At 39.5% G+C, this 25,214-nt stretch overlaps 1 protein-coding gene across 1 annotated transcript in view; it reads left to right on the forward strand.

Moving 5' to 3' along the window:
* The window catches only part of NTMC2T4 (Calcium-dependent lipid-binding (CaLB domain) family protein), a 75,051-nt gene extending 50,422 nt beyond the window's left edge, over positions 1 to 24,629 (forward strand). Inside the window, exons 7-11 of the mRNA XM_077365060.1 lie at positions 4,320 to 4,400; positions 4,534 to 4,619; positions 16,226 to 16,451; positions 21,999 to 22,163; positions 23,989 to 24,629. Of these exons, the coding sequence (XP_077221175.1) occupies positions 4,320 to 4,400; positions 4,534 to 4,619; positions 16,226 to 16,451; positions 21,999 to 22,163; positions 23,989 to 24,375 (945 nt within the window). The 3' untranslated portion in view covers positions 24,376 to 24,629. The remainder of the gene's footprint in view (positions 1 to 4,319; positions 4,401 to 4,533; positions 4,620 to 16,225; positions 16,452 to 21,998; positions 22,164 to 23,988) is intronic.
* The last annotated feature ends 585 nt before the right edge of the window (positions 24,630 to 25,214 follow it).

Genomic DNA, 25,214 nt, shown 5'->3' on the forward strand with positions numbered 1-25,214 from the left:
CCCTTGGATCAAATGGAAAACTTCCATATGGTAGCCCAGTGGTCAATGGATGAACCGAACATGCTTCATTAGCCCTCAATTGGAACTTTTTCAGCCATTTGGTTCTTTGTGGTGCTTGACAACCACTTGAGTCATCTAGGCCATATGACAGCTTCTTCAAGGGTTCACCCTTTTTCATGAAAAGGCTTCTTTGGACCATGGTGATCTTCCACCCAATATTACTTGCTGGATGGATTTTGCATTTACAAAAACTGTTATGACATGTGGCAGTGGTCCTCCATACAAGCCGTAGTATACTGTGATTGGACCAGCATGTACGAAATAGGCGGAAAAAGGTTCTTCTTGCACCTCGATAGCCTTCTCTAGCTTGTGGGTTTAGCGAAACGGGTGGCCTTTGACTCTGAAATGGCTGCTTTACTTTCCCCTTTTAGAGGCAACAAAACTATTTTTTGCTGACCAAGATGGAAAATATAGATGTTCCTCCATCATAAAGGACATCTCTATCAAACTGCCAAGGCCTACCCAATAGGACATGACTGGTGTCCATTGGTACGATGTCGAACCATGCAGAATCATTGTACCCTTCCCCCATGGCAAATGCCACTAAGGACTGCTCTGTCACCCACATATCATCACTCTGGTTCAGCCAAGCCAGCTGGTATGGTTCAGGGTGAGGCACATGAGTGAAACCAAGCTTCTTGGCAGCTTCATGTGATAAGATATGACATTAGTACTACTACCGCTGTCAATGACTAGGGTGCAGACTCTTGCGCCAATAGTGCATCTGTGCAGAAGATATTATGCCTAGTCTAATCCTCATCTAATCTGGGAGTCAAATATATTCTGTTGCTAAGGACTCACCAACAATGTTTTTTTTTTGGAAAATTGACAATTTATTAATCTTGAAATGAGGAGCGGACAAGTTGGTAGGGTTTAGATTTTTTGTGGTACCACGACAACGGTACCAACAACAACCTCCAACAAGTCAACCAACAACCAAGTCAATCCACAACAGCACCAAGAACAACCAACAACAATGAGACCACAGACCATGTAGCAAACCATCCATCAACAAACCCCCCAACATACACATTCGAAGATATCAACATTCGGCTCCGGGACAAACAAAGATTCTATAACACCACCCGAAGATATGATGAAAACAAGGAGGGAGCACCAATCAACGTCTCAGAACCAACAATGTGATAAAAGGGGAAGGAACAACTAGTTTAGACCATAAATAAAGGGTGATTAGGGTTTGATTTGAAACAAAACTTGAGTTTGAATAGGATTTCAACGCAAGGATGAGAGAAAAGGGGTTTGGTAGGGTTAGGTTAAGAGATAATCACATATAGAGTGTCTAGGGTTAGGGTTTTGCATCAAATACTACTAGGGGAAAACAGTGGTGGTGGTTGGTGGTTTGGGGGAGGGGGTGGGGGGTTGAAACTGATTGGGAGGGTACTAGAAGGTGCAATTAGGGGTATAGGGTGTCGGAGAGGGGTGGTGAGAGGTAGGATTGATAAACCCAGAATAGGTTGGCCTCCGGCTAGGGTTAGGGTTGATGGGGGGAGGCGGTTAGGGTTAGTGCAAGGGTTAGGGTTAGGGTGGGGTTTAGGGTTTGGAAGGGGTAAAAGTCTAGGGAAAGAGGAATAGGGTTAGGGCTTATGGAAAACCCAAAAAAGAAAAGAAAAGAAGGGTTGGTCGGCTAGGGTTGAGGATCAAGAATGAGAAAAAAAAGGAAGAGGATGGAGGAAATATGAGATAAGGTAACTTTAAGGATGGAGAGAGACAATCACTTCCACCTCTGGCTCTGATACCATGTTATCGTCTACATGAGAGAGAGAGAGAGAGAGAGAGAGAGAGAGAGAGAGAGAGAGAGAGAGAGAGAGAGAGAGAGAGAGAGAGAGTTGTCTCCCCCTCCCACACGAAAACCTTATATATAAGTGAAATATATATAAATTACAAAAATGTCATTAATGAGAGAATACGCACAACACAAACCATTTGTGATATTTGTAAATCTAGTGTGCATTTCAGATATGGTTTCACGAGGTTCCATCATGAAAAGCACCAAGCCACCAAGCATGTGCAATGTATGAATAGCAATTGGATGAAAGATTTGCTCAAAAACAGTCCCAAAACTACTAAGTACTTGTTTAAGGACAGAAAATGGGCAACAGATGCAGAATTTGTAGTGAAAATGAAGAGAACACAAGATGATGAACAAAGAATGGAGATGAAGATGGGAAACTGAATTTTATTGATTTTCACTGGAAAATAACAGTAACAAGAGGACTTGTTTCAGTTGAAAATTCAATCTGAGTAGAAGAACTGGAAGACCTTCTTTGAGCAAGAATTCCCTTCTAACTCCATGCAAAACTCTTTACAAGTGAAATATCTCTAGGGTTACAAGTTCTTCATTTCAAATCAACTAAAAGTTCCTCAAAAATCAAATGAAATCCCCTTATATAGGGAGCATCCAGCTCCTTTCCCTCCATTTTACAAGCCTTCTCCACTACAGGCCTCAAAATTTCACATATTACACTTATGCCCTCCTACTAATACAGCCTGCTAAAACAAGAAATTGTTCATGTCGCCACTACTAGTGTCTTATTAAATTGCCCCCCCCTTCTTTTCATAACTCCTTCCTTCTCTTCCTATCATCTCTTGCCAAAGTCTTAAACCTGGTCCTCATCAAGGGCTTGTAGGAAGTCACCAAAAATCCATAGTTTGCTAACCCCTTTCAGATTCAAACATTTGTACCTAAGAATCTTCTCTACGACTCTTTGGCTTCAAACTCCAAGCATTGATTGTTTACCAATGAGCTTTTTCCTACCTGTAGAGTGGCCATATGATGGAAGTATCCCTAGTTATGTTCTCTGGCTTCTAAACAAAACTCCCTAGATCTCTGCCTCCAATTTTTTTCCCTTATCAATAATCCTAATCCATTCACCTTCTAAGACTTCTCGACATTTTACCAAGGTTTTAATTTCGGTTTCGGTTTCCATCATTAGCGAAATTCCAACCCAAATATTGTAAAATCACGGAGACATTTCGGTGCGAAATCATCGCCAAAGTCCAAGCAAGATCCTTCACCAATAGTTTTTCTTTTTCTTGTTGTTTTTTTTTTACAAATATTTTAAAGGAATCTTGTGGTTCTTCTCTTTCCTGTGAGTGTAGATGATTTTTGTCAAGGTTCCTATCGAAATGTCTTTGTTTTTTTATCTAAAATGTTGATTTTTTCACATATTTCGACTAGAATTTTGGTGGAAATCTTGTATTTTTCCAATCCAAGTCAATTTTGTTTCGATAGCAGCCAAAATCGAAATATTTTGGCTCAAACGAAATGTTTTGGCTCAAATTTAAAACCATGGATTTTACTTCAAAGGAATAAAGAGGGCTGAATTCTTTTTTCCTAAAACCGCATTTTGTGTAATTTTTTCTCTTGCTGCTTGAGGCAAAGGAAATACATTTGGGCATATCATCATTTATCAGACTATAGCAAATCATACACAAGGTGTCTCGGACAAAACACCATCACTATCAATGTCTGGGTTGTATGGAATACAACGTCGTTGGAGCATATTTTTAACAGAAAATTTGAGACATCATATAATATGTTAGTGTTGAGAAATACATCTTTCAGTTTCTTTCTTCTCTACGTTGTGCCAATGGATTCGGTAGATAGATACCAATGCCCCATCTAAGATTTGTTCGTCCCTCACAAAGCACCTTGGGAAGTGGAAATTGAACGGATGACCTCACAGACTTCTAGTAGAACTTGTTAAAATGACATACACTAATAACTAACCATGGTTGGTCTCCCACAGATTGTAGCACCTTTGTTCTTGGGAAAATCGTAACAAATGCTGACATCATAGCATTCTTTGGTGTTTCTGTTAGGGGTTTCACATTATCTTTGATAACCCTTCTAATCAATTCTTCAAGAAATCCTATTGAGAAACCTTTAAGATTCCTTAAAGGTATGATTTGCTTCCTTAAAACATTATTCAGGCCAAAAGATCTTGTGGAATTATTTTAAATAGTAGTCCGTTCACTCTTTCTCCTCTCATCATTAATAGTTCTTGAGGAAATGGTTACTAATCTCCTGATGTGACTTAACTCCACCACTGTAATTGCCTCCACTTTGGAAACTATTTATACAATATTCTTGTCACTAGAAAATGTTAATTTGTTGATTCTCCCAATTGTTTGGAAGTAAACACTATAAAGTGGTATCTTGGATTAGTTTTTTTTTTTTTTTTTTGACTCAATCCAAATCAATGGTTATGATTCACAATTGTGTATGTTCAATGTAGCCAAAGCCTAGAATAGATTATACATTGAAGGCTGTTGGAGGAAGCCTAACTGCAATTCCTGGACTTTCAGATATGATCGATGTAAGTTTAGTTTGTTGTGTTAAAATTGTTTATTCAACATTTAGTTTGGATCTTTATTGGATAATTTAGCTACAATTTCTGTTTATTATTGTTAATAATTTTAATGTCGCTTTGTGACATTTTCCTTTGGTAGGATACTGTGAATTCAATTGTCACGGATATGCTCCAATGGCCCCATAGGATTGTCGTTCCAATTGGTGGTATACCTGTGGATACAAGGTAAGGATGGAGTACCGTGGCTTTTTTTGTATTTTCATTTTATAAGTTTAATTTGCTGTTAGAGATTTGTTTTTAAATCATTTTATTTTGTTGCAATTTATCCAAATTGTTGTATGCTGTTTTACTATGATAAAATCCAAAATTTCAATAACTCACGATATTTTGTAGTAATGGCAATGAATTTTCCGAATTTCTCCTTCAAATTTTAGTTAATGTATTGATTTTTCAATATGTAAGAGATCTAGCATGTTAAAAAAACCAATGTTCACCATTGGAACAAATGAAAATGTCAAATCTTTATGATTTTTCTTGGAATTAACTACAATTTACTGCTCCTCATTCAACCCGACTTTCTTGGGATTTGTTTGAATAGGAGTGGTGTTGTAAGGTACTCATCATATCCCACCCACAGTGGAGTTAAAGATATAGGGGATGTTTCTCACTCATGATTGGTTTATTGATGTATCAAGCAAAGGGATAGGTTTCGTCGGAGGTTGAAAATTATGAAATGGCTAGGCTTGGAAAATGGCGTGGGAGCAATTGGGCTAGAGAAACTGGGGGGGGGGGGGGGAGGGAGGGATGTGGTGTGGTGAGGAAGATGGGATGTTGAAGAAGAGTAGGAGACAACTAATATGAGAGCTTCAATCATGTGTTTTTTAGAATAGGGAAAGAGTCCATCTTGTTTGACACGAGGAAATGGTAGATATGTGAATCCATGGAATGACACTTTTGTTTAGGAGGCATGCTTTGCAAGCAGTGATGCGTTGTTGAGAATAATTTATCCATTGATTTTTTTGCCTTCTCTTACAAAAGGGTGAGATTAGAATTCCATTGATTTATAACTTGTAGCTAATAATCAAATCATTGTCACAAATCCTATTTTCCAACATTTTTCAAGAAGAAGGGCATTGGATTTTTCTCGAGTTCTATTGAGAAAATTGTGGAAATATTAAAATTTTAAAATACATAGAAGAGTTGTTCAGAATATGAGAAATTAGAAAAATAAAAGATCAAGCTACAAAACCTAAATTTCTAATGTTATAAAGTTATTTTATTGGAATTTAGTTATTGTATTGTTTTGAATTGGAGTATATATATGTATGTATGCATGTATGTTTGTCTGTACACGTACCTGCACAGAAGTGTACATATGTATATATGTATATACACTCCCACAAATATGTGTCTACACACGCAGAGAGAGAGGTGGGACTACCCTTGCAGTGCAATGCACTGGTCGGAAGTTATTCTATATCGAAAGAAACCACAAGAAATTGAAGGTTGATAATTTTTCTTATCTATATATCTATATATATATATGAGAAAAGAGAAGGTACTCCCTGGAGTAGATAACTTATCTACTCCCTACCTTAAAATAACAGTTGGGGCCACATTGTTTGGATGATCCAAAGCATTCATTTGATGCGCCTTCACATAGATAGGGTGTGCCCAAAAAATCAGCTCGATAGGATCATCCTAACCCTATGAACTGTGGGGGCAAAAAATGGACAGATTTGTGCAGGTTTATACACGTCCATTTTTGCCTCCACAGTTCATAGGGTTAGGATGATCCTATAGAGCTGATTTTTTGGGCACTCCCTATCTATGTGAGGGCCCATCAAATGAATGCTTTGGATCACCCAAACCATGTGGCCCCAACTGTTATTTTAAGGTAGGGAGTAGATAAGTTATCTACTCCAGGGAGTACCTTCTCTCTCTCTCTCTCTCTCTCTCTCTCTCTCTCTCTCTCTCTCTCTCTCTCTCTGTGTGTGTGCGCGCGCGTGCGCGTGCAATGCACATTGGTCGGAAGTTATTTTAGATCGAAAGAAACTGCAAAAAATTGATTTTTCTTATATGCATAGTGCATCTTGAGTAATGGTGACTCATATTATAAGATAATGCTAAATATTTGAAGAAGCAAAATGCTTGTATAATAAGTAAATAAGCTTTTGAACAGTAAATGAGCAGGCGATACACATCTTTGGAATAAAAGATCACGACAGTTGGCAAAGGAATCATCATGTGTCAGAAAAGCTCTAACGCTTTCTTCCGATGATCTAAACCATTCAATTATAGGCCCCATTATGGAGAGGATATGATTACAATTCTTGTAGGGTTTTCGTTATCATTCAATCACCAGTGGGATGAATGATTTCGTCGTGTGTCAGAAAAGTCCTTGCACTTTCTTCTGATGATCTAAACCGTTCATTTATGGTCCCATTATTAATGGGGTATGATTAAAAATCTATAGTAGTTTTATAAATGAAATACTTAATGGCTTATAAAGTGGCCTTAATAACTCATTTAGAGATAAGATTAAATGAATTTATTTTTAAATAATGACCCATTTTCGTGGCATCCAACGATGCCTCTAATAATTTAGTTCCTATTTAAAATTTACGTTTAGAAGATATTTTATAGCTAGTAGAATATGTACTTGGTTCATGGTTTTAAATTTCGGCCGAAACGAAATGAAATGGCCGAAATATTTCGGTTTCAGCCACAACCGAAACAAAATTTACATGAAGTCGTGTCTTTACAAGATTTCGGCAAAATTTCACCGAAATTTCACTGAAATTCTGAACTTTCGCCGAAATTTCATTTTTAGCCTTTTTTTACAAAATTTCCACCAAAATTTAAGTACGTCTACCGAAATTTTAAAAATATTCACTGAAATGTTGTAATTTCCACCGGAATAACCGAAATTTACACTGAAATTTTAGACATTTCGGTTGAAATTAAAAAAAAAATCATTATTATATTTTTACACGATTTTGACAGAAATTTCGGTTTCGGTGGTGGCCGAAACCGACACCGAAATCGAAATTTAAAACCTTGCTTAAAGTAAGATATAAGAGAGAGAGAGAGAGAGAGGTCTTTGAAATTAGTGTGCCATGTGGGAGGAACGGTAGCTGAGGATGCCACATATGTACTTAATAATGCTTCCCCTTCTAGCTACATATATATATATAAATAGAGAGAGAGAGAGAGAGAGAGAGAGAGAGAGAGAGAGAAACCAGTTCCTGCGCTCGAGCGCCTAGGAAGCACGGGTACTCTCCCGGGGCTCCCACACCCGCACCCGAGACGTATGGGGTGCGGGTACGTCCGGGGTATGTACCCAATTTTATTTTTTTTTAAAAACCAGTTTTGGTGGTTGGGTGCGCACCACGCGTACCCGACACGTCCTGCTTCTTCTCTTTCCTCTCCTGTACTTCTCTCTACTTTCCTGTACTCGGTATTTACATGTAAACCATTTAAGTAAATGTCCATTTACTTAAGATTTACATGTAAATAACGGAATACCCCCCTTTTGGATTTATTAAAAATAGTTTCAACACCCAAATCTAAAAGGAAAAAAGTCAACTCTCCAGTTCTAGTACAAAATTCAAAGAAAAAGGGTCGGGTCAAAATTTGAACTTTCTTAAGTTCCAAACGGTGGGGTATTTTTCAAATTTTAAAAATTCATAAAATCTATTTTGTCCAAACATTATTAAATCCCAAAAGTCCGGTAAAAAAATCTCATAATTTGGTCTCTAAAAATTATTCATCTTGTCAGGCACTGGTCAACACACTGGTCACAGACTTTTTTTTCTAATGAATGATGTATTGATGCCTCATGTTATGAAATATGGAACTTAATCACTTATGAAATGAAGAGTAATATTAGAATTTTCCATTTTGGCGATGTTATTGTTATTTGATTGCTCTACAATTATTATTTTTAAATTTTTTATAAATATATAATAAAATATTAAAATATATTATTATATTCGGCGTACCTGAACGTACCCACACCCGATTTTTTTGGCAAATCACGTACCCACGTACCCGTGTCGTGTCGTACCCGCACCCCGTACCCGTACCCGTGCTTCATAGTCGAGCGCAGATAAGCTTTCTGCACTCGAGTGCAGGAAACATGGTGGGACCACATTTTTTGGGTGATCCTAAGCATTCATTTGAAAGGCCCCATCATGGATGGGGTGTGTACGAAAAATCAGATCCATTGGATCATCCTAACCCTTCCATTTGTGGGGTGAAAAAATGGGCAGATTTGTGGACAGACAGTATCTGTCCATTTTCCCTCCCACAAATGGACACCCTAAGATGATCTAATGGAGCTGATTTTTGGTACACGCCCCATCCATGATTGGTACACGCCCAATCCATGATGGGGCCTTTCAACTTAGGATCACCCAAAAAATGTGGGCCCACCCTTGTTTCCTGCAAGGGAGCACAGATAAGCTATCTGAGCTCGAGCGGAGGAACTCTTCACGCACGCGCGCGCGCACACACACAAGACAAGCTTGAGCTCATATAGCTTATATGAGCTAGAGTGCCACAAACACATGGGTCCCACTTTTTTTGGGGTGATCCAAAGCATTCATTTGGAAGGCCTTTTTTTTTTTTTTTTTTTTTTTTTGAAAATTGACAATTTCATTTATACTATGATGATTACATTGGGCGAAAGCAAGAAATAACCCCTCACGTGCGAAATTATAGAAGATCTCCTTTAAGATCAAACAATTCCATTGAATTGAGTATGATTGTATGTGTGATAGCATCTACTATACCAGGAATATCAATGAACCCAATTATTGCAATTGCTCAGGATACCCTCTTTTAGCTTCTAGGGTCTATTTCTTAGTTCAAGATCCCTCTTACTAACTGGAATAAAAGAATGAGTAGATCTGTTCCGCTCAAAATGGGAACGGGCTGGGGTTATGACCTTATAATCATGGAATCGACTCGATCATCAGATTATAAGTTCATTCCATACCGGACCAGACCGGAATAGGGTTATGTACATTCTTATTATGAGAAGGGGTCATTCGAGCGTATGTAAATAGATACTATGTTTACATATGGATCCCTACGTCGTTACGTTCCATTTAGGATTAGAAATAGGCGTAATCGGACCTGCTTTTTACATATCTATCGTTATTTGGGTACCATATTCACTTCTTTGGGCTTCGATTGAATCGAGAAATAGGTTTGATTGTACATCTTTTTGATATATATATATATATAAGGTATCCTCCGAATAATTCAAATCGAAGCAATTTGATGTCCGACTCGGGCCTATATGACCGATCCATAGAAATACTCCAACACTCCACCTTTGTCATATATTCCATATATCACACTAGATAGATATCATATTTATGGAATACGATTCACTTTCAAGATGCCTTGATGGTGAAATGGTAGACACGCGAGACTCAAAATCTCGTGCTTAAGAGCGTGGAGGTTCGAGTCCTCTTCAAGGCATAATATTGAAAATGCTCGCTGAATGAGCATTCTCAATAACAGATCTCGGATCTAATCGATATTGATATACCGAGTATCTGTTGATACGAAGTATTTCGGCAATCCCCACGATCCGAGTCCGGGCTGTTGGAATAGGAATAGGTTCAGCAGCAGATCACGAAATCTTGACGATTTTCTCTATCTAATGAATGAGGAGTCCGTTTTGAAATTGTCCGCCCTGCACCCACCCCCCGAGTCTATGCTTCAATAGGAATCACACAAGGGTAGATTGATACAATAGAAACCTCTGGTAAAATGCTCGCCCATCACGTCACCCAGCAGATAAAGTATATTACATAGTCCGTTTTAGGGATTGACGACTTCCCCATTCAGTGACTTTGGCACTGGATGTTCCCAAAATGGGTACTATCTGGTCGGGTGAATTAGATAATAGACGTTTGTTGGCATTCCAGCCTTCCTTCTCCTTTCAGGGCCTATCCAAAAGAGAATCCAATACCTCTTGGTCGGGAATATCTGAATAGGACGAATCGGCCCCCGTGGATATCTTTGCTTCGGAACAAAACAATTCGAATTAGGCTCGGTCAACTGGAATGTGTATTCTCCATATAGGAGATCTTCCAATTGAGAAGATCCATCGACCTGAGACGAAGAGAAGGGTCTATCTATTTTATTTAGTTATTCAGTTAAACCAATGATTCGTTATTGGAGCAGATAGCAAGAACCATTTCATCGGACACACACACAAGACAAGCTTGAGCTCATATAGCTTATATGAGCTAGAGTGCCACAAACACACGGGTCCCACTTTTTTTGGGGTGATCCAAAGCATTCATTTGGAAGGCCTTTGTTTTTTTGTTTTTTTTTTGAAAATTGACAGTTTCATTGATACTATGAAGATTACATTGGGGACCAGGGGTCCCTACTTGCATTGCATAGAATCAATTAAGGGTGGCCAGGAGCATACTTCTAAGCCAGTAAAAAACCAAAAGAAGTGATCTTCTGGGTCAACCGCTATAGTGAGGTCTACACTTCCATGTGCTGCCACCATGCCGAATAACTATTTCACTTCCCTTTCGAATTCTTCATCTACTACCGCAACCGAGAGTGCCTTCACCATTCCCCCTTCCTTTCCTTTACATTGCCCAATAGTCTCAATTGAATCGAATCCAACAAAAAGTGCCATATTTGTGGGCCCCATCAAGTCATTGTAGTGACCTACCACGTCACACAGACTTCACCACTTTCTAGCTGGCGAATTCAATTTTCAAAACTCCCGCTCAAAGGCCTGAAGCTATTGTGCGCCCCTAACCGTGCACGATAGCCAACCCATCGAATCCAATCTTTGGCGGCCTCCACCTTGCGCCGCCGCCCGTCCCAGGGGATCTCCATTAAACCCCTAAGCCAAAAACCGTAGTCTAACCTTAGAGACCACCATTGTTCACCCTAACTTCTTCCTCTTCACCTCCACCAAAACCTAAAACCCTAACCCTACCCTTCCTTCCTTCCACCTAACCTTAGAGACCATTATTGTTCACCCTAACATTCTTCCTCTTCACTTCCATCAAACCCTAAATCCCTAACCCTACCCTACCTTCCACCTAACCCTAGTCTTACCTCCTTCCTCAACCACTACCTCTCCAGCCACCGCCTTCCACCACTCCAGCTAACTACCTGCAACCCAAAACACCTAACCTAACCTAATACGCCGGCCCTTCTAGCCCCAATCTTATACCTCGATCAAACCCATCTTTACCCCCCCAATCTCTAGACGGCAACTCCAATGCTATCTCCGGCTACCCATCGCCTCCGCCACTCAATACGGCCCTCAGATCCAGTGACCCACGGCTTCCCAAAGCCCTTTGCTGGTCATCCGCCGCACCATTTCCGACATCCCACATGGCTTCCGTGTTTCATGAGGGAGAGTAGGGTTTGGAATAACCGGTCGTCTCAATACAGTCGTCCGCATCCTCCATTATACTTTTTCTCCACCACCACCACCATCCCTCCACATCCAACCTCCTTTTTTCCCCGAATCCGGCCACCATTTTTCATATTCCTGCCACGTCCATCACTTCCGACGACTCACCAGCCCACTTTCTCCATCCACCCTACCCAGTTCCGATCCTTTCCCCATTAAATCCGTCCCACTCGGACCCAGATCCGGCCATTCCGCACCTCCATCCAGCATTGCTGCATCCCTGCGATATCTGCCCAACTCCGGGCATCATCCGGCCACCAACAACTCCCTTGCCCATCAAGGGAGAGAGAGAGGGGGAGAGATCAGAAAGTAGGAGAGATAGATCTAAGAGAAAGAGAGACCAGAGAGATAGAAAGAGGGGGGGATAAGAAAAAGCAGAAAGAGAGATCAGGAAGAGATCAGAAAAATGAAAGAAAAGGAGAAAGGGGAGAGAGAGAAAGATCAGGAAAGGAGAGAGGGAGAGAGATCGACCAGTGAGAGAAGGGGAGAAAAAAGGCTAAAAAGGAGAGAGAGAGAGAGAGAGAGAGAGAGAGAGAGAGAGATGAAATCGCCTCCCTCCCTAGGGTTTCCATCAACCTAGGGAGGGAGCAACGTGTACCAATGAGATCTCCCTTTCACTCCATGCGTTGACTTTTAAACTCTTGACAACTTGGGGCAATCCAAGATTGGAAGGACTTTATATAGATAGGGAAAAATGGACAGACACTGTTTGTCGACAAATCTCCCTATTTTTGCCCTCCACTTTTGGAGGGGTTAGGATGATCCAATGGACCTGATTTTACACACGTGTAAGGGACTCAAACCCTCATGCTGAGATTTACTACCAGCACAACATATTTTGTCTTTTTGTGTAAAAAGGTTTGGGATAGTAATAGTTGCCCCCAAGGTTTAAAATTTCGGTTTCGGTACCAGTTTCGGACCTTGAAATTTCGAAATTTCGAAATTTCGGTCAAAATCTGGCATCAAAAAGAAAAAAATAATATTTTATTCATTATTAAATTTCGGCTTAAATTTCGGTAATTTCGGTGAAATATTAAATTAATATTTAAAAAAAAACAGATTTTTGGCCCTAATTTCGGAAAAACCAAAATTTCGACCGAAATAAATGACCATTTCGGTTTTGTGTAGTTTCGGTGTCAGTCTCCACCGAAATCCGAAATTTAAAACCATGGTTCCCCCCACCGGTTGAGCCTATAACAAATTAAAAATTATAAATAAAAAGTATAGAAAGAAAAAGCAAACAGAGATGCGCCTATTGACCATTTTCCTTTCGGTCTTGGAGAAATCTCAGAGTGGCAACACTGTGGGTGAAGACATGGTTTTAAATTTCCACCAAAACTGACATGAACAACCTAAATGTTTCTATTTCAATCCAGAATGAAATGGATATTGACACGGAAGTGCACACTGAAACCAAAACCATAAGTATATTAGTAGTATAACGTATCAGTTTGTGTTAAATAATTATATTTATATGCATTGCATGTGAAACATAGTATATGTATTATGTATAAATATTTATATGAATTTTCAAAAAATAAATATTTATATGAAATACATTTGAAATGTGGAATGTTTTAAATTATCAGAATGCACGACAACACATGCCACAGGTGTTCGATATTCTTAAACCTTCTTTTTGCTTAAGTGATGGTTTTGAGTATGTGTTTGTGCTTATTCCAACACTTCTTGATGTTTAAATCTTAAAATGTCTATACTTTGCTTATTTTTCCTTACATTCTCATGGTACAAGATTTCCACAGAAATTTCCATCTGACACAAATATGTTCCCATTTCCATCACAATTGAAACGCATACCGAAACTGAAACCCGAAACCTTGGTTTAGGATAAAAGTAGATCAAGTAAGTCATATTGTGGAAGTTAGAAGATGTAGCAGTAATACCTAGGGAGGATATGCCTTCTTTTTCTACATTGGATGTTATTTTTATTTTATTTTCTGCTTGCCTTGAGTTGAAATCTTAGTTTGCTGTTTTTCCTTGTTGAAAGACTATTGCGAAAATAAAAAAATCATGAAAAGAAAGGAAAAAAAACCTTCTTATGATGCCCTTTTGTTGGTTGGGAAGTGGAAGAAGAAAGAAAAGGCTACTCTCTCTCTCTCTCTCTCTCTATATATATATATATATATATATAGAGAGAGAGAGAGAGAGAGAAAACGGTTCCTACACATATGTGTAGATAAGTTATCTACACACTAGCTTAAAATACAGTGGGGGCCACATTATTTGGGTGATCCAAACCATTCATTTTTAAGGCCCTCACATAGATAGGGTGTCCACAAAAAATCAGATCCATAGGATCAATCTAACCATTCGAACTGTGGAGGCAAAAAATGGACTAATTTGTGAAGGTTTAAAGACATCCATTTTACCTCCACAAATCGTAGGGTTGGGATGATCCTATGGATCTGATTTTTTGTAGACACCCTATCTATGTGAGGGCCTTTAAAATGGATGGCTTGGATCACCCAAACAATGTGGGCCCCCACTGTATTTTAAGCTAGTGTGTAGAGAACTCTCTACACATATGTGTAGGAACCGTTTTCTCATATATATATATATATATATATATATATATATATATAGAGGAAAAGGATTGTACGCTCGAGTGTACCTAACCTTAGGTACGCTCGAGTGCCAAATCACATGGGTCCCACATTTTTTTTGGTCATCTAAACCATTCATTTGCAAGGCCCCATCATAGATAGGGTGCATACCAAAAATCAGCTCCATAGGATCATCCTAACCCATCCATTTGTGGAGGTCAAAATGGACAGACACTGTTTGTCCACAAATCTGCCCATTTTGCCCTCCAGTTTTGGAGGGGTTAGGATGATTCAATGGTGCTGATTTTTGGTACACACCCTATCTATGATGGGGCCTTGCAAATGAATGGTTTAAATGACCAAAAAAAATGTGGGACCCATGTGATTTAGCACTCGAGCGTACTTAAGGTTAGGTACACTCGAGCGTACAATCCTTTTCCTCATATATATATATATATATATATATATATATATATATATATATATATATATATATATATATATATATATATATATATATATTCAGGCTCTGACTCAAAACCTTGCCATGTTTACGTGGTTAAGACTCATGATGTCAAAAGACTCCAAACCAAGTCAACTTGCTAGAGTTTCGAGCAAGTGTCTAAACAAATGGATATACCATCGAGAATCATGATTTTAGCCCAAAAAAATCAATTTTTTAAAAAAACATTTTAAAAGTTGTATACATATGTTAACACACAGAAAAATGCCTTCGTGTAACTCTGAAAGCACAATGTTTTTTGCCTCCAATTTTTTGTTTTTGTGTTCTTATGAAAACTTTAATCATTTCAGTATGGAAAACTCAATGACTAAATTTTTTTTTTGGCAAAAGTATCATGATTTTGGGATTGATTGAAGGGCATTGTTGTAAAGAAAGTCTGATGTAGTGATTAGGAACCTTTTGGCTTTGTTATCATTTTCTGGCCTTTCATTAGGGGTGCAACTCGGGTCGGGTTCAACCTGAACACGACGGGTTCAACCCGAGTTTGGGTTGGGCCGGGTTAAGCTTTTCGCAAATCGGGTTGGGTTAGGGTTGGGAAAAATCAACCCGAATTAGAAATCGGGTTGGGGTGTCGAGCAACCTGACCCGACCCGAAACCCGACAAGTATTCCGATCTGTAGAAAAAGTGAAAACGGCAAAACGCGTGAATTATCAATTTCCGGATTTTCTTCAGTCTCCACAGTCCACAAGGGACGGTTTGGATAATCCTATGGTGCGGGCCATACCGTACTTTAATAAAGTGAGGAGTGTGATCATCAAAATATAGTAGTGCGGAGAACATTTCCCTTTGTTAATTGTTAGTCCCTGCTTGTTTTGGATTTTGAGAACTGATTGTGAGTCAAAAACTGATTATTGGTGACTCACTATTGGTTCTCAAAATCCAAAACAACCCGGCTTGAGTTGAGGTGGTCAACTGTTGGTACCATATCAAATCGGGTCAACCCGACCCAACCCGACCCAACCCGAATTGGAAATCGGGTTGGGTCGGGTTGAGGTAATTACAAATCGGGTTGGGTTGGGTTGAACCCAGCTGGGTTGGGTTGGAAAAATGGGTTCCTCGGGTTGAGTCGGGTTGCCGTCAACCCGACCCAACCCGACCCGAGTTTCACCCGTACCTTTCATTGGAAGTGTTCTTTTTCTTTGGTAGTTATGTTTCAACTAGTCTTCTATTTCGAAATTCTGCTACCATGAACTTTAAATATTAGCCTATTGTATACGTGTTCCTATTTACCCCCTGAGTTTAAAATAACATATTGTTTGTTTTTTTGTTCAGTGAATTAGAGCTTAAACCACATGGAAGGCTTTCAGTGACTGTGGTGAAAGCAAATGAACTGAAAAACATGGAACTGGTTGGTAAATCCGATCCTTATGCCGTTGTGTATATTCGACCTGTATTCAGGGTTAAAACAAAAGTGATTGACAACAACCTCAATCCCATATGGAATCAAACATTCGAGCTGATAGCTGAAGACAAGGAAACACAATCACTTGTCATTGAGGTATTGTTTTACCTTTCTTGATCTTGTGTATAATCCTCCTTGCAACTTTTTTTATGGATAAACAATAGCTTACTTTTGTATAACATATTTCTTTGAATACTGGAAAATTTTGTATTTAGTAAGATACTCGTATCATATCTTGTAGATTGAATGATCAACAGATGAGTCGATCGAAGCCACCACATACTTACTATTGCGTAATACCTGTATTGAAAACAATTTTGATTATACAGGGATGCTTCTTTTCATTAAAAATCTCTATACTAGGCACATGTTTCTGACTCTCTTATGCTTACCAGTGCAGTAACCACACGATGCCCCATCTACTTATGCTTGATGTGTGCTGAGGTTGTGTGTATATCCATAATATATACTGACCATGTTTCTTTCCATTGTTATTCGTTTTCTTTCCAAGAATTTTCTTTTTCTTTTTCTTTTTTTTGCAATTTTTTTTATTGAAAAACCTTTTTCCTCTGGAAATTTGGTAACCCCTCTCTCTCTCTCTCTCCTTCCTTTGTTTTCCATTTTTAAACTCTTATATGCTGGGGCCCACTATTTTACACCTTTTGCTGTAATGTGCGGGGCCCAATATTTTAAAACCATGCCTAGCATAGTTGGGCCCACTGTTTAACAACTCATGTGTTTGATGTGGTGGGCCCACCATCGCCACCCAAACCACAAGAACCATATAAAGAGACAGTACGTGAAGGACCCTATACGTCGGAATGAACAAGTTCAAAAGGACTCGTCGAACGACGAATACCACGTGAAGGAAAAGACACTCGATGGTGCTTTCCCAACTCACAAGACTCACAAGAAAACGACTCAATAGAACTAGTAATAAAAGGAGATTTTCGAAGCTTCTCAGCTGGAGAGTGGCCCAAACGACAGTGCCACTGATAAGCATCAACAGAAGTACGAAGAGCAGCACTAGCAGGTCTCGAATCAAGATAGTATAAGATACCAATCTTACGACCCAAACCAATCCCGAGCTAATCTTCAGATCCTTAAAGGTGCAATAAGAGAGAAAGAAAGAAACATAATTGTTTAAAGTTTTTGTCAATTGACGCACAGACAATAGACTAATAGGAAATGAAGGAATATAAAGAACAGAAGATAAACAAAGGCCATTAGAGATGGAGACTACACCAACCCCGAAGATATGTGATGAAGTTCTATCTGCTAATGTAACAGAATGAGGGGCGCTATAAGGGGTGGACTGGAAAGAAGTAAGGAGATTAAATTACCAGTCATGTGATGAGATGCTCCTGAATTAATGAACCATGATCTAGAAGCAGATCCAGAAATAAAACAAGACGAACTACCTAGCTCGACAAATGTGGCAGTGGGCTTTGCCTCTATCTTGTAGGCAGACAAGCTCCTCAAATTCAGCATAATTGACAAGCATAGAGTCTGTAGCGGCCGATGTAGCAGGTGCAACAGGAGCAAGGGAGGAACCATCAGAAGCAAAACAGAAACTGTGGCCATCCATACGACAATGGGTACAATATCAAGACCCACGACCACGACCCCCCTTGAATCACGACCACGGCCACGATCCATAACAACAACCGTCGACAACCACTAGTAGGGGTGGTTATTCGGTTATAACCGAACCGAAATTTGATAACCGAAATAATTTCGGTTATCAAATTTTGGAAACCGAAACCGAACCGAATTTTACTAAAACCGAAGCGATTAAAAATTCGGTTATTCGGTTATAACCGAATAGTGATAGAAAAAGACAAAAAAAATCTATTTGGACGGTTCGATCGGAGGGCTATGATCAATCTATCAAAACGGTTTTTTAGGCACAACCTATTGAAGTTGTGATCAATCAAATGGACGGTTTGGATCATCCTACGGAGTGCCCATACACCATTTTTTGAAAAAATAATGTTTATTTTTTGTTAAATTTCGACTATTTCGATTAACCAAAATTTTTCCCGAGATAACCGAATAACCGAATTAACCAAAAAAAAAAAAAACTGAAACCGAGCCGAAATAGCAAAAAACCGAACCGAACCGACTGAATCAATTCGGTTGGGTTCGGTCATTTGGTTTTAACCGAGTAATGAACACCCCGAACCACAAGAATAATGCCAAGAACAACTAACAACAAACAACCTCCAATACACGTGAAGACAACAATATTAGCCCAATATCAATCCACGAACAATAGGAATGTCATAGAACATCAAGTCGCAAAGAACATCATCAAACGACCAATAATCATCAAGGACAGAACAAATGGCAACCAACAAGCCAGCAAGAGTGAGGAACAACCCCACCACCAACAACCACTACAATAATCACCACCAACCAACAGCCAACAATCACGAAAAGAAAGAGAGAAAAACTCCACCACCAACAACACTAACAATAATCACAACCAACCAACGACCACCAAGAACCAACAAGCATTAACCAATCCACAATCACCAACAAATCCACAACCAACAAGACCACCAACAATAATCATAATAACCCAACAATCACAAAGAACCAACACCACTATCAACAATCATCAACCAATCCACCGTCGACACCAACCACCGAGAGCACCACTAACAACCAAACGTAGAAGCAACGAACCACCAAGACCATAAAATCAAATCACCAACAACAGATCAACATAGATCCACCACGAGATCACCAATGGAAGAACCAACATATGATGTAACCACCGGTACCAACTACAAACCAATCACCACCAACAACACAAGTAACCAGGCACAACTAATCACTACCAAAGCCAACAAAAATTCTCTTAGACATTTTATCAAATAGTTGGCATGCACTTATACCCAATAAATCCACCACGGATAATCGCCAATAAAGCCACCAACAATAATCATCCACAACCAACAACACAATCACCACCACTTACAAATCGACCAACACCAACATGCACCCAAATCCACCAACAAGTCACTGTCGAAGACACCAAGACGAGGTTCCGGGACAAATAAAGGGCAAGGATACCCAAAAATATAGAAGAAAGGAAGTAGAACCACCAAGCAACGTCCCGGAACCAACGATGTAAAATAAAAAAGAAAAATAGAAGAAACATATTTAGAACATGAAGAAAATAGGATTTATGGACTGATTTGAGAAGAAAAAAAGATTTAGGGACTGATTTGAGAAGAACTTGATAAAATTGTGGGGTTTAAAATAGGGTCGGATGGTGTGAAAAACAAAAAAATATGGTTGGATCATACAATTGGAAGAAGCAAGTTAGGAGTAGGGTTGATGAGAAGGGTGCTTGTTAGGGTTAGGTTACGGGTTGAGGCAGCAAGGGGTGCGATTGAGAAGAGGGGGTGTCAGTAGGGTGCGAGTGGGTTAGGGTTAGGATTGAGGCAGCAAGAGGTGTGAGGGGTGCGATTGAGAAGAGTGGGTTAGGGTTAGGTTTCTTCAAGGATGAGAGGTTCGATCCTATCTTGAAGCTCTGATACCATGTTAGATGACCACATGGTGGAAGAGAAAGAGAAAGCGTGAGAGAGATAAAGCACTCTCCACACGAAAACACACACACACACACACACACACACACACACACACATATATATATATATATATATATATATATATGAGGAAACTGTTGGTGCGCTTAAGCTCACCAAGCTTATGGTGCGCTTAAGCGCCCAATCACATGGGGGCCTACTTTGTTAGGATGATCCAAAGCATTCATTTGAAATGCCCTTACATAGATGGGGGGTGTACCAAAAATCAGCTCCATAGAATCATCCTAACCCATCCATTTGTGGAGGTCAAAATGGACAGACATTGTTTGTCCACAAATCTGCCCATTTTTGTCCTCCACAAATGGAGGGGTTAGGATGATCCTATGGAGCTGATTTTTGGTACACCCCCTATCTACGATAGGGCCTTGCAAATGAATGGTTTGGATCACCACATAAAATGTGGGACCCATGTGATTGGGCGCTTAAGCGCACCATAAGCTTGGTGAGCTTAAGCGCACCAACAGTTTCCTCTCTCTCTCTCTCTCTCTCTCTCTCTCTCTCTCTATATATATATATATATATATATATATATATATATATTACACTGACCAAAATACCCTTAATGAGGTGCGTCACACTTGTATACATTACACTAACCAAAATATCCTTAACGAGGTGCGTGTAACGGTCTCCATTAAGATCTAAGTCGATCTTACTTATTGTGCCTTTTAGCCTAAGTTTTTAACAAAATCAGTCAGCTCATTAGCAACAAGGATGCTCTTGAGGATATGCCTACCTTCAACAAAGCCACTTTGATTAGGAACAACCAACTTGGCCATGATCTTTTTTATCTCATCAATAGGACCTTAGAAAAATTTATATACTCTGCTAATAAGGCTAATAAGTCTGAATTCTTTTATACCATCAGCACTCCTGGCGTTGGGGATCAGGGTGATGAAATACGCATTAAACCCCATGTTTGATTTATGATGGTAATAGAGTTCATCCATCACTATCATCATATCAGATCCTATAGTCTGCCAAAATTCCTGAAAAAAAAAAACAGTAAATGAAAACTCATTGCGCCCAGGAGAGCTTTTTCCTCGTCAAGGATGAAGAGAGCTTTCCTTACCTCCTATTTATTGAATCTTAGCTCAAGTTTGTCAGCCTCAGTGGGGTCACTGACGCTACTAGCCCTATATGGGTCACTGACGCTAGCGAGGCGGAAGTTAGAGCTGCTTATCAGGGAATCAAAATATTGTTGTGTGAGTGATTGGATAAGGTGATTGTGGAGGGTGATTCAAAGAATGCAATTAGGTGGCTTTGCGGCTCGGTTGCCCCCTCCCTCCCCCCGGCTCCTCTCTCCCGGTGGAAGTCTGCGCCTTTTTTTATGAGATTTATGATCGTGTTAGTGGGTCGACCAATGAAATTTCCATGACAGATACCCAACTTCCCCCCAAAGTTGGGTAGCTTTGTGGCTCGGTTGCGCCCCCCCCCCCCCCCCCCCCCCCCGGGCATGGAGGTTTGCGCCTTTTTTTTATGAGATTTCTTATCGTGTTAGTGGGTCGTGTGTAGTGTTCAAGCACGTCAGAAGATCTGCTAATGGAATAGCAGATATGCTTGCCAAAGATGGTGTGCGGAAGTTGATCTGTCATGGAAATTTCATTGGTTGAACATCACATTTTCTCAACAATTGTTGCTTTTCTCTTCATTACTTGCAATTGATCTGGCACTGACTACAGCTACCGATCATGCTTTATTGCTCACCTCCTGTACTACCATCAAAATACCTGCATGTGTCTCTAACATGCATTGCTAGTAAACTGAACTGAAAAATTAAAAATATTGGCGAACAATCTTGTTCCCATCATCTTTATAAGGCTGAAAGCCTGACTGTCTAGGGGTAAATACTTTTTAGACATTTGATGATATTTCGTTTGTAACAGCTTTTTAGTGAGAAATTTATTCCGTTCTATGTAAGCTTTTTAGTGAGAAATTCATTCCGTTCTATGTACTGAAGATACAATAAACTTGTTGGTGGACTGACGATTACCTAAAGAATGTTTCTGAACCCTTCCTACAGGTTTTTGATGAGGACATCGGACAAGACAAGAGATTGGGTATAGCAAAATTACCTTTGATTGACTTGCCACCTGAAACCATCAAAGACCTTGATCTCAGACTGCTGCCATCACTTGATATGCTAAAAATTAAAGATAAGAAGGACAGAGGAACTGTTACCCTTAAGGTCAGCCATTTGTATTTTTCTTATTATAATCTGCTTATCTTGTTAATGAAAGGAGTGGTTTCAGGAAATATTTATCTGCCATGTATCATTTCCACTAGATAGTCTATTGAATATCAGGTATTTTGAGTTTTGACAGTATAGGAGTTGGTGTTTTGTTTTTTGTATCCTGTTTTTTTGCCTGTTCCATTTTATGTTTGGTAAGACATTGAAGTGAGATTAAAACTAATATCTTAAATGATATTTTTTAATGGAGGAATGATAGATGCAAGAGCCCTCTTTATGCAAGGGCTAAAGAAGGGACATTGAATAGATCCACCTCATTACGTGCAACCGAATTCAGTTTCTCAACCGACCTTAAAAATGACGTGGATCTATTCAAGGGCCCTTCTCAGGCCCTTGCATAAAGAGGGCCCGTGCATTTATCATTCCTTTTTTTAATGCAATAAGAATATACGTTAAGACATGAAATGGCAATTCCAACAACTAAAATATGTTGCCGAGTCAAAGGCCATTAGGCTCATAAATTACTATAGGTTATCCCACATGCGTACATATGTTTTACTCAGAAATCTGTTTTTTTACAGTATTTGAGCAGATGTCAATCTTTAATGTAGAACCTTATACCCACACAAAGATGGTTACTGTTATCAGACCTTTGACACTATTTTACTACCAGTCTGTTTATTTATTTTGCATAATTTTACGGGTTTGTATGTTTGTTTTTTTGTTTTAGCACTTTTGGTTTTTTTTTTTTTTTTGCAAATTTTATTAAAAATGTTTCTATATTTGAGGTCTTAAACGAGTCTGCGGTTAATGTGCCCTGGTGATGACTTATTATGGAAATTAGTTTTTATTTGAATGATCTATTTTGGAAGTTACTCTAAACTCCCCCACAAGGGAGTCGTCTCCCTTTTATTCTGGTCGAGTTCTCGTCCGAGTCCGCATTTTACTCCACAAAGTCAATCAAAACTCCTTTGGCTCCTTTGACTCTCCCGAGTTATGACCGGTTCAATCAAGTACTCAGTCGTGTCAACCAAGTGCTTGATTGCATCTTGCCGTGTCGACTAGAATTTGCTTTGGCTATGTCTTGGCTTGCATCAGCGTTTTGAAACCATGGGATTTGTATTTTTTTTATTTTTTTCTTGTTTCATCAATCTTTTCTTTTTTCCCTCTTTTTTTTCTTTTTTTGCCAATGTATTGGTTCTCGCCTCCTTTTGTCTTGTGTTTGTGATTACTTGCTCGAAAAAGGGCTTTAAACTACTTTATGATGATACATGAATTCAAGTTATGAGAGGACTGTTTTACCAGGGTGATGCCTGGTTAAGGCATGGTTACTTGTTCTGTTCTGTGTCAGCATATTCCAGGACAAGATGTTCCAACCTCATATTGATTAGCATCTTAATTCTCGGGAGAAATTATATGATGGGCGGCCATACAAACACGTGATTTTTAAAAAGTACGGTATGGCCCACTTCGTACGATGATCCAAGCCGTCCCTTTGTTGGGCCACAACGTAAATAGGTTGTGCCCCAAAAACCATTTACATAGGATGATCCTAACCCTCCGATCTATAGAGGTACTGCCCCAATCATTTACGGAATGTTCTATAGATCAGAGGGTTAGGATCATCCTATGGAAATGATTTTGGGGGCACAACCTATTTACGTTGTGGCCCAACAAATGGACAGTTTGGATCAACGTATGAAGTGGGCCGTACCGTACTTATTAAAAATACGTGTTTGCACGGCCACCCATCATATAATTTCTCAATTCTCAGATACAGTTTTGCTCATCTTGTTTAACAAATGGTGTTTGTGGGATGCAGGTATTGTACCATGTATTCAACAAGGAGGAGCAGTTGGCAGCCTTGGAAGACGAGAAGAAGATTTTGGAGGAGAGAAGGAAACTAAAAGCCGCAGGATTGATAGGAAGCACTATGGATGCGGTCGGTTCAGGAGTTGGACTGGTGGGGACCGGCCTTGGAGCCGGAGTTGGGCTGGTGGGAACCGGCCTTGGAGCGGGTGCAGGCCTAGTCGGGAGTGGGGTCAATGCTGGAGTGGGGCTCGTTGGGAGTGGCTTTGGGGTGGTTACCAGTGGCTTGTCCAAAGCAGGGAAGTTCATGGGCAAAAGTGTGACAGGCCAATTTGGCAGCACCGTCAAGAGGAGTGGTACTAGCACTCCGATAAACGATGATAATCGAGCAGGAAGCTAAGCTAGCTTGGTGACACACATTGGCCTCTAATTGTATGTTGGTTTGCGGCGGCTTTGTCTATATAGCTTGCATTGATGATTAGAAAGATTCACTCATAACCTGATTTGCTATTGTTCAGTGTTTCGATTAATGACTTGTTCTGTAATTTTTTCTATTTCAAACAGCAAAATATATGAATCCTAAAACTGAATGCCTTTGGAATTCTATAGTTGTTTATCGTCCATGAATGTAATGTTGGTGTGTGGTTGTGTCTATATAGCTTGCATTGATGATTAGAAAGATTCACACATAACCTGATTTGCTATTGTTCAGTTTTTCAATTAATGAATTATGTAATTTTGTCTGTCTCAAAACAGTTTGATATCTGAATCCTAAAATTGAATGCCTTTGGAATCTTGTAGTTTATCTTCCATGATTGTAATGTTGAAATAAGGGGGGTAGATCCTGGCTATGTCAGAGTTGATTATTTGGGGCCCTCTTTGGATGCCTCTAAAAGCCATTTGTATATAATCATATGAGGAATGCTAAACTCAAGGGTACCCTTGGGAAAAAACGGCTGAAAGGGTGTCCCCATTGGATGCACGCCTCCTGAGTGCATTCAATATTCATCGACTTTTACAGCACTTTGGTGACGTGCATCCAATGGGGGCACCCTTTCATCTGTTCTTTGTAAGGGCGCACCTGAGTTTAGCATTCCCCCATATATGCACGTAACTTTAATTGCATATAATTTTATGGGATTTGCTAGTGACCATCGCAGAAAGACTTTTCGCATCTCGCTGTTGCATGTGAGAGCAACCACAGGCTCACTTTTAAGCAGATTTTGTCTTATTCATTTA

Source organism: Tasmannia lanceolata, unplaced genomic scaffold (genome assembly GCF_043159265.1).
Source record: "Tasmannia lanceolata isolate RefF3 unplaced genomic scaffold, GAP_Taslan_0.1 ptg000020l, whole genome shotgun sequence".
Taxonomy (NCBI): Eukaryota; Viridiplantae; Streptophyta; class Magnoliopsida; order Canellales; family Winteraceae; genus Tasmannia; species Tasmannia lanceolata.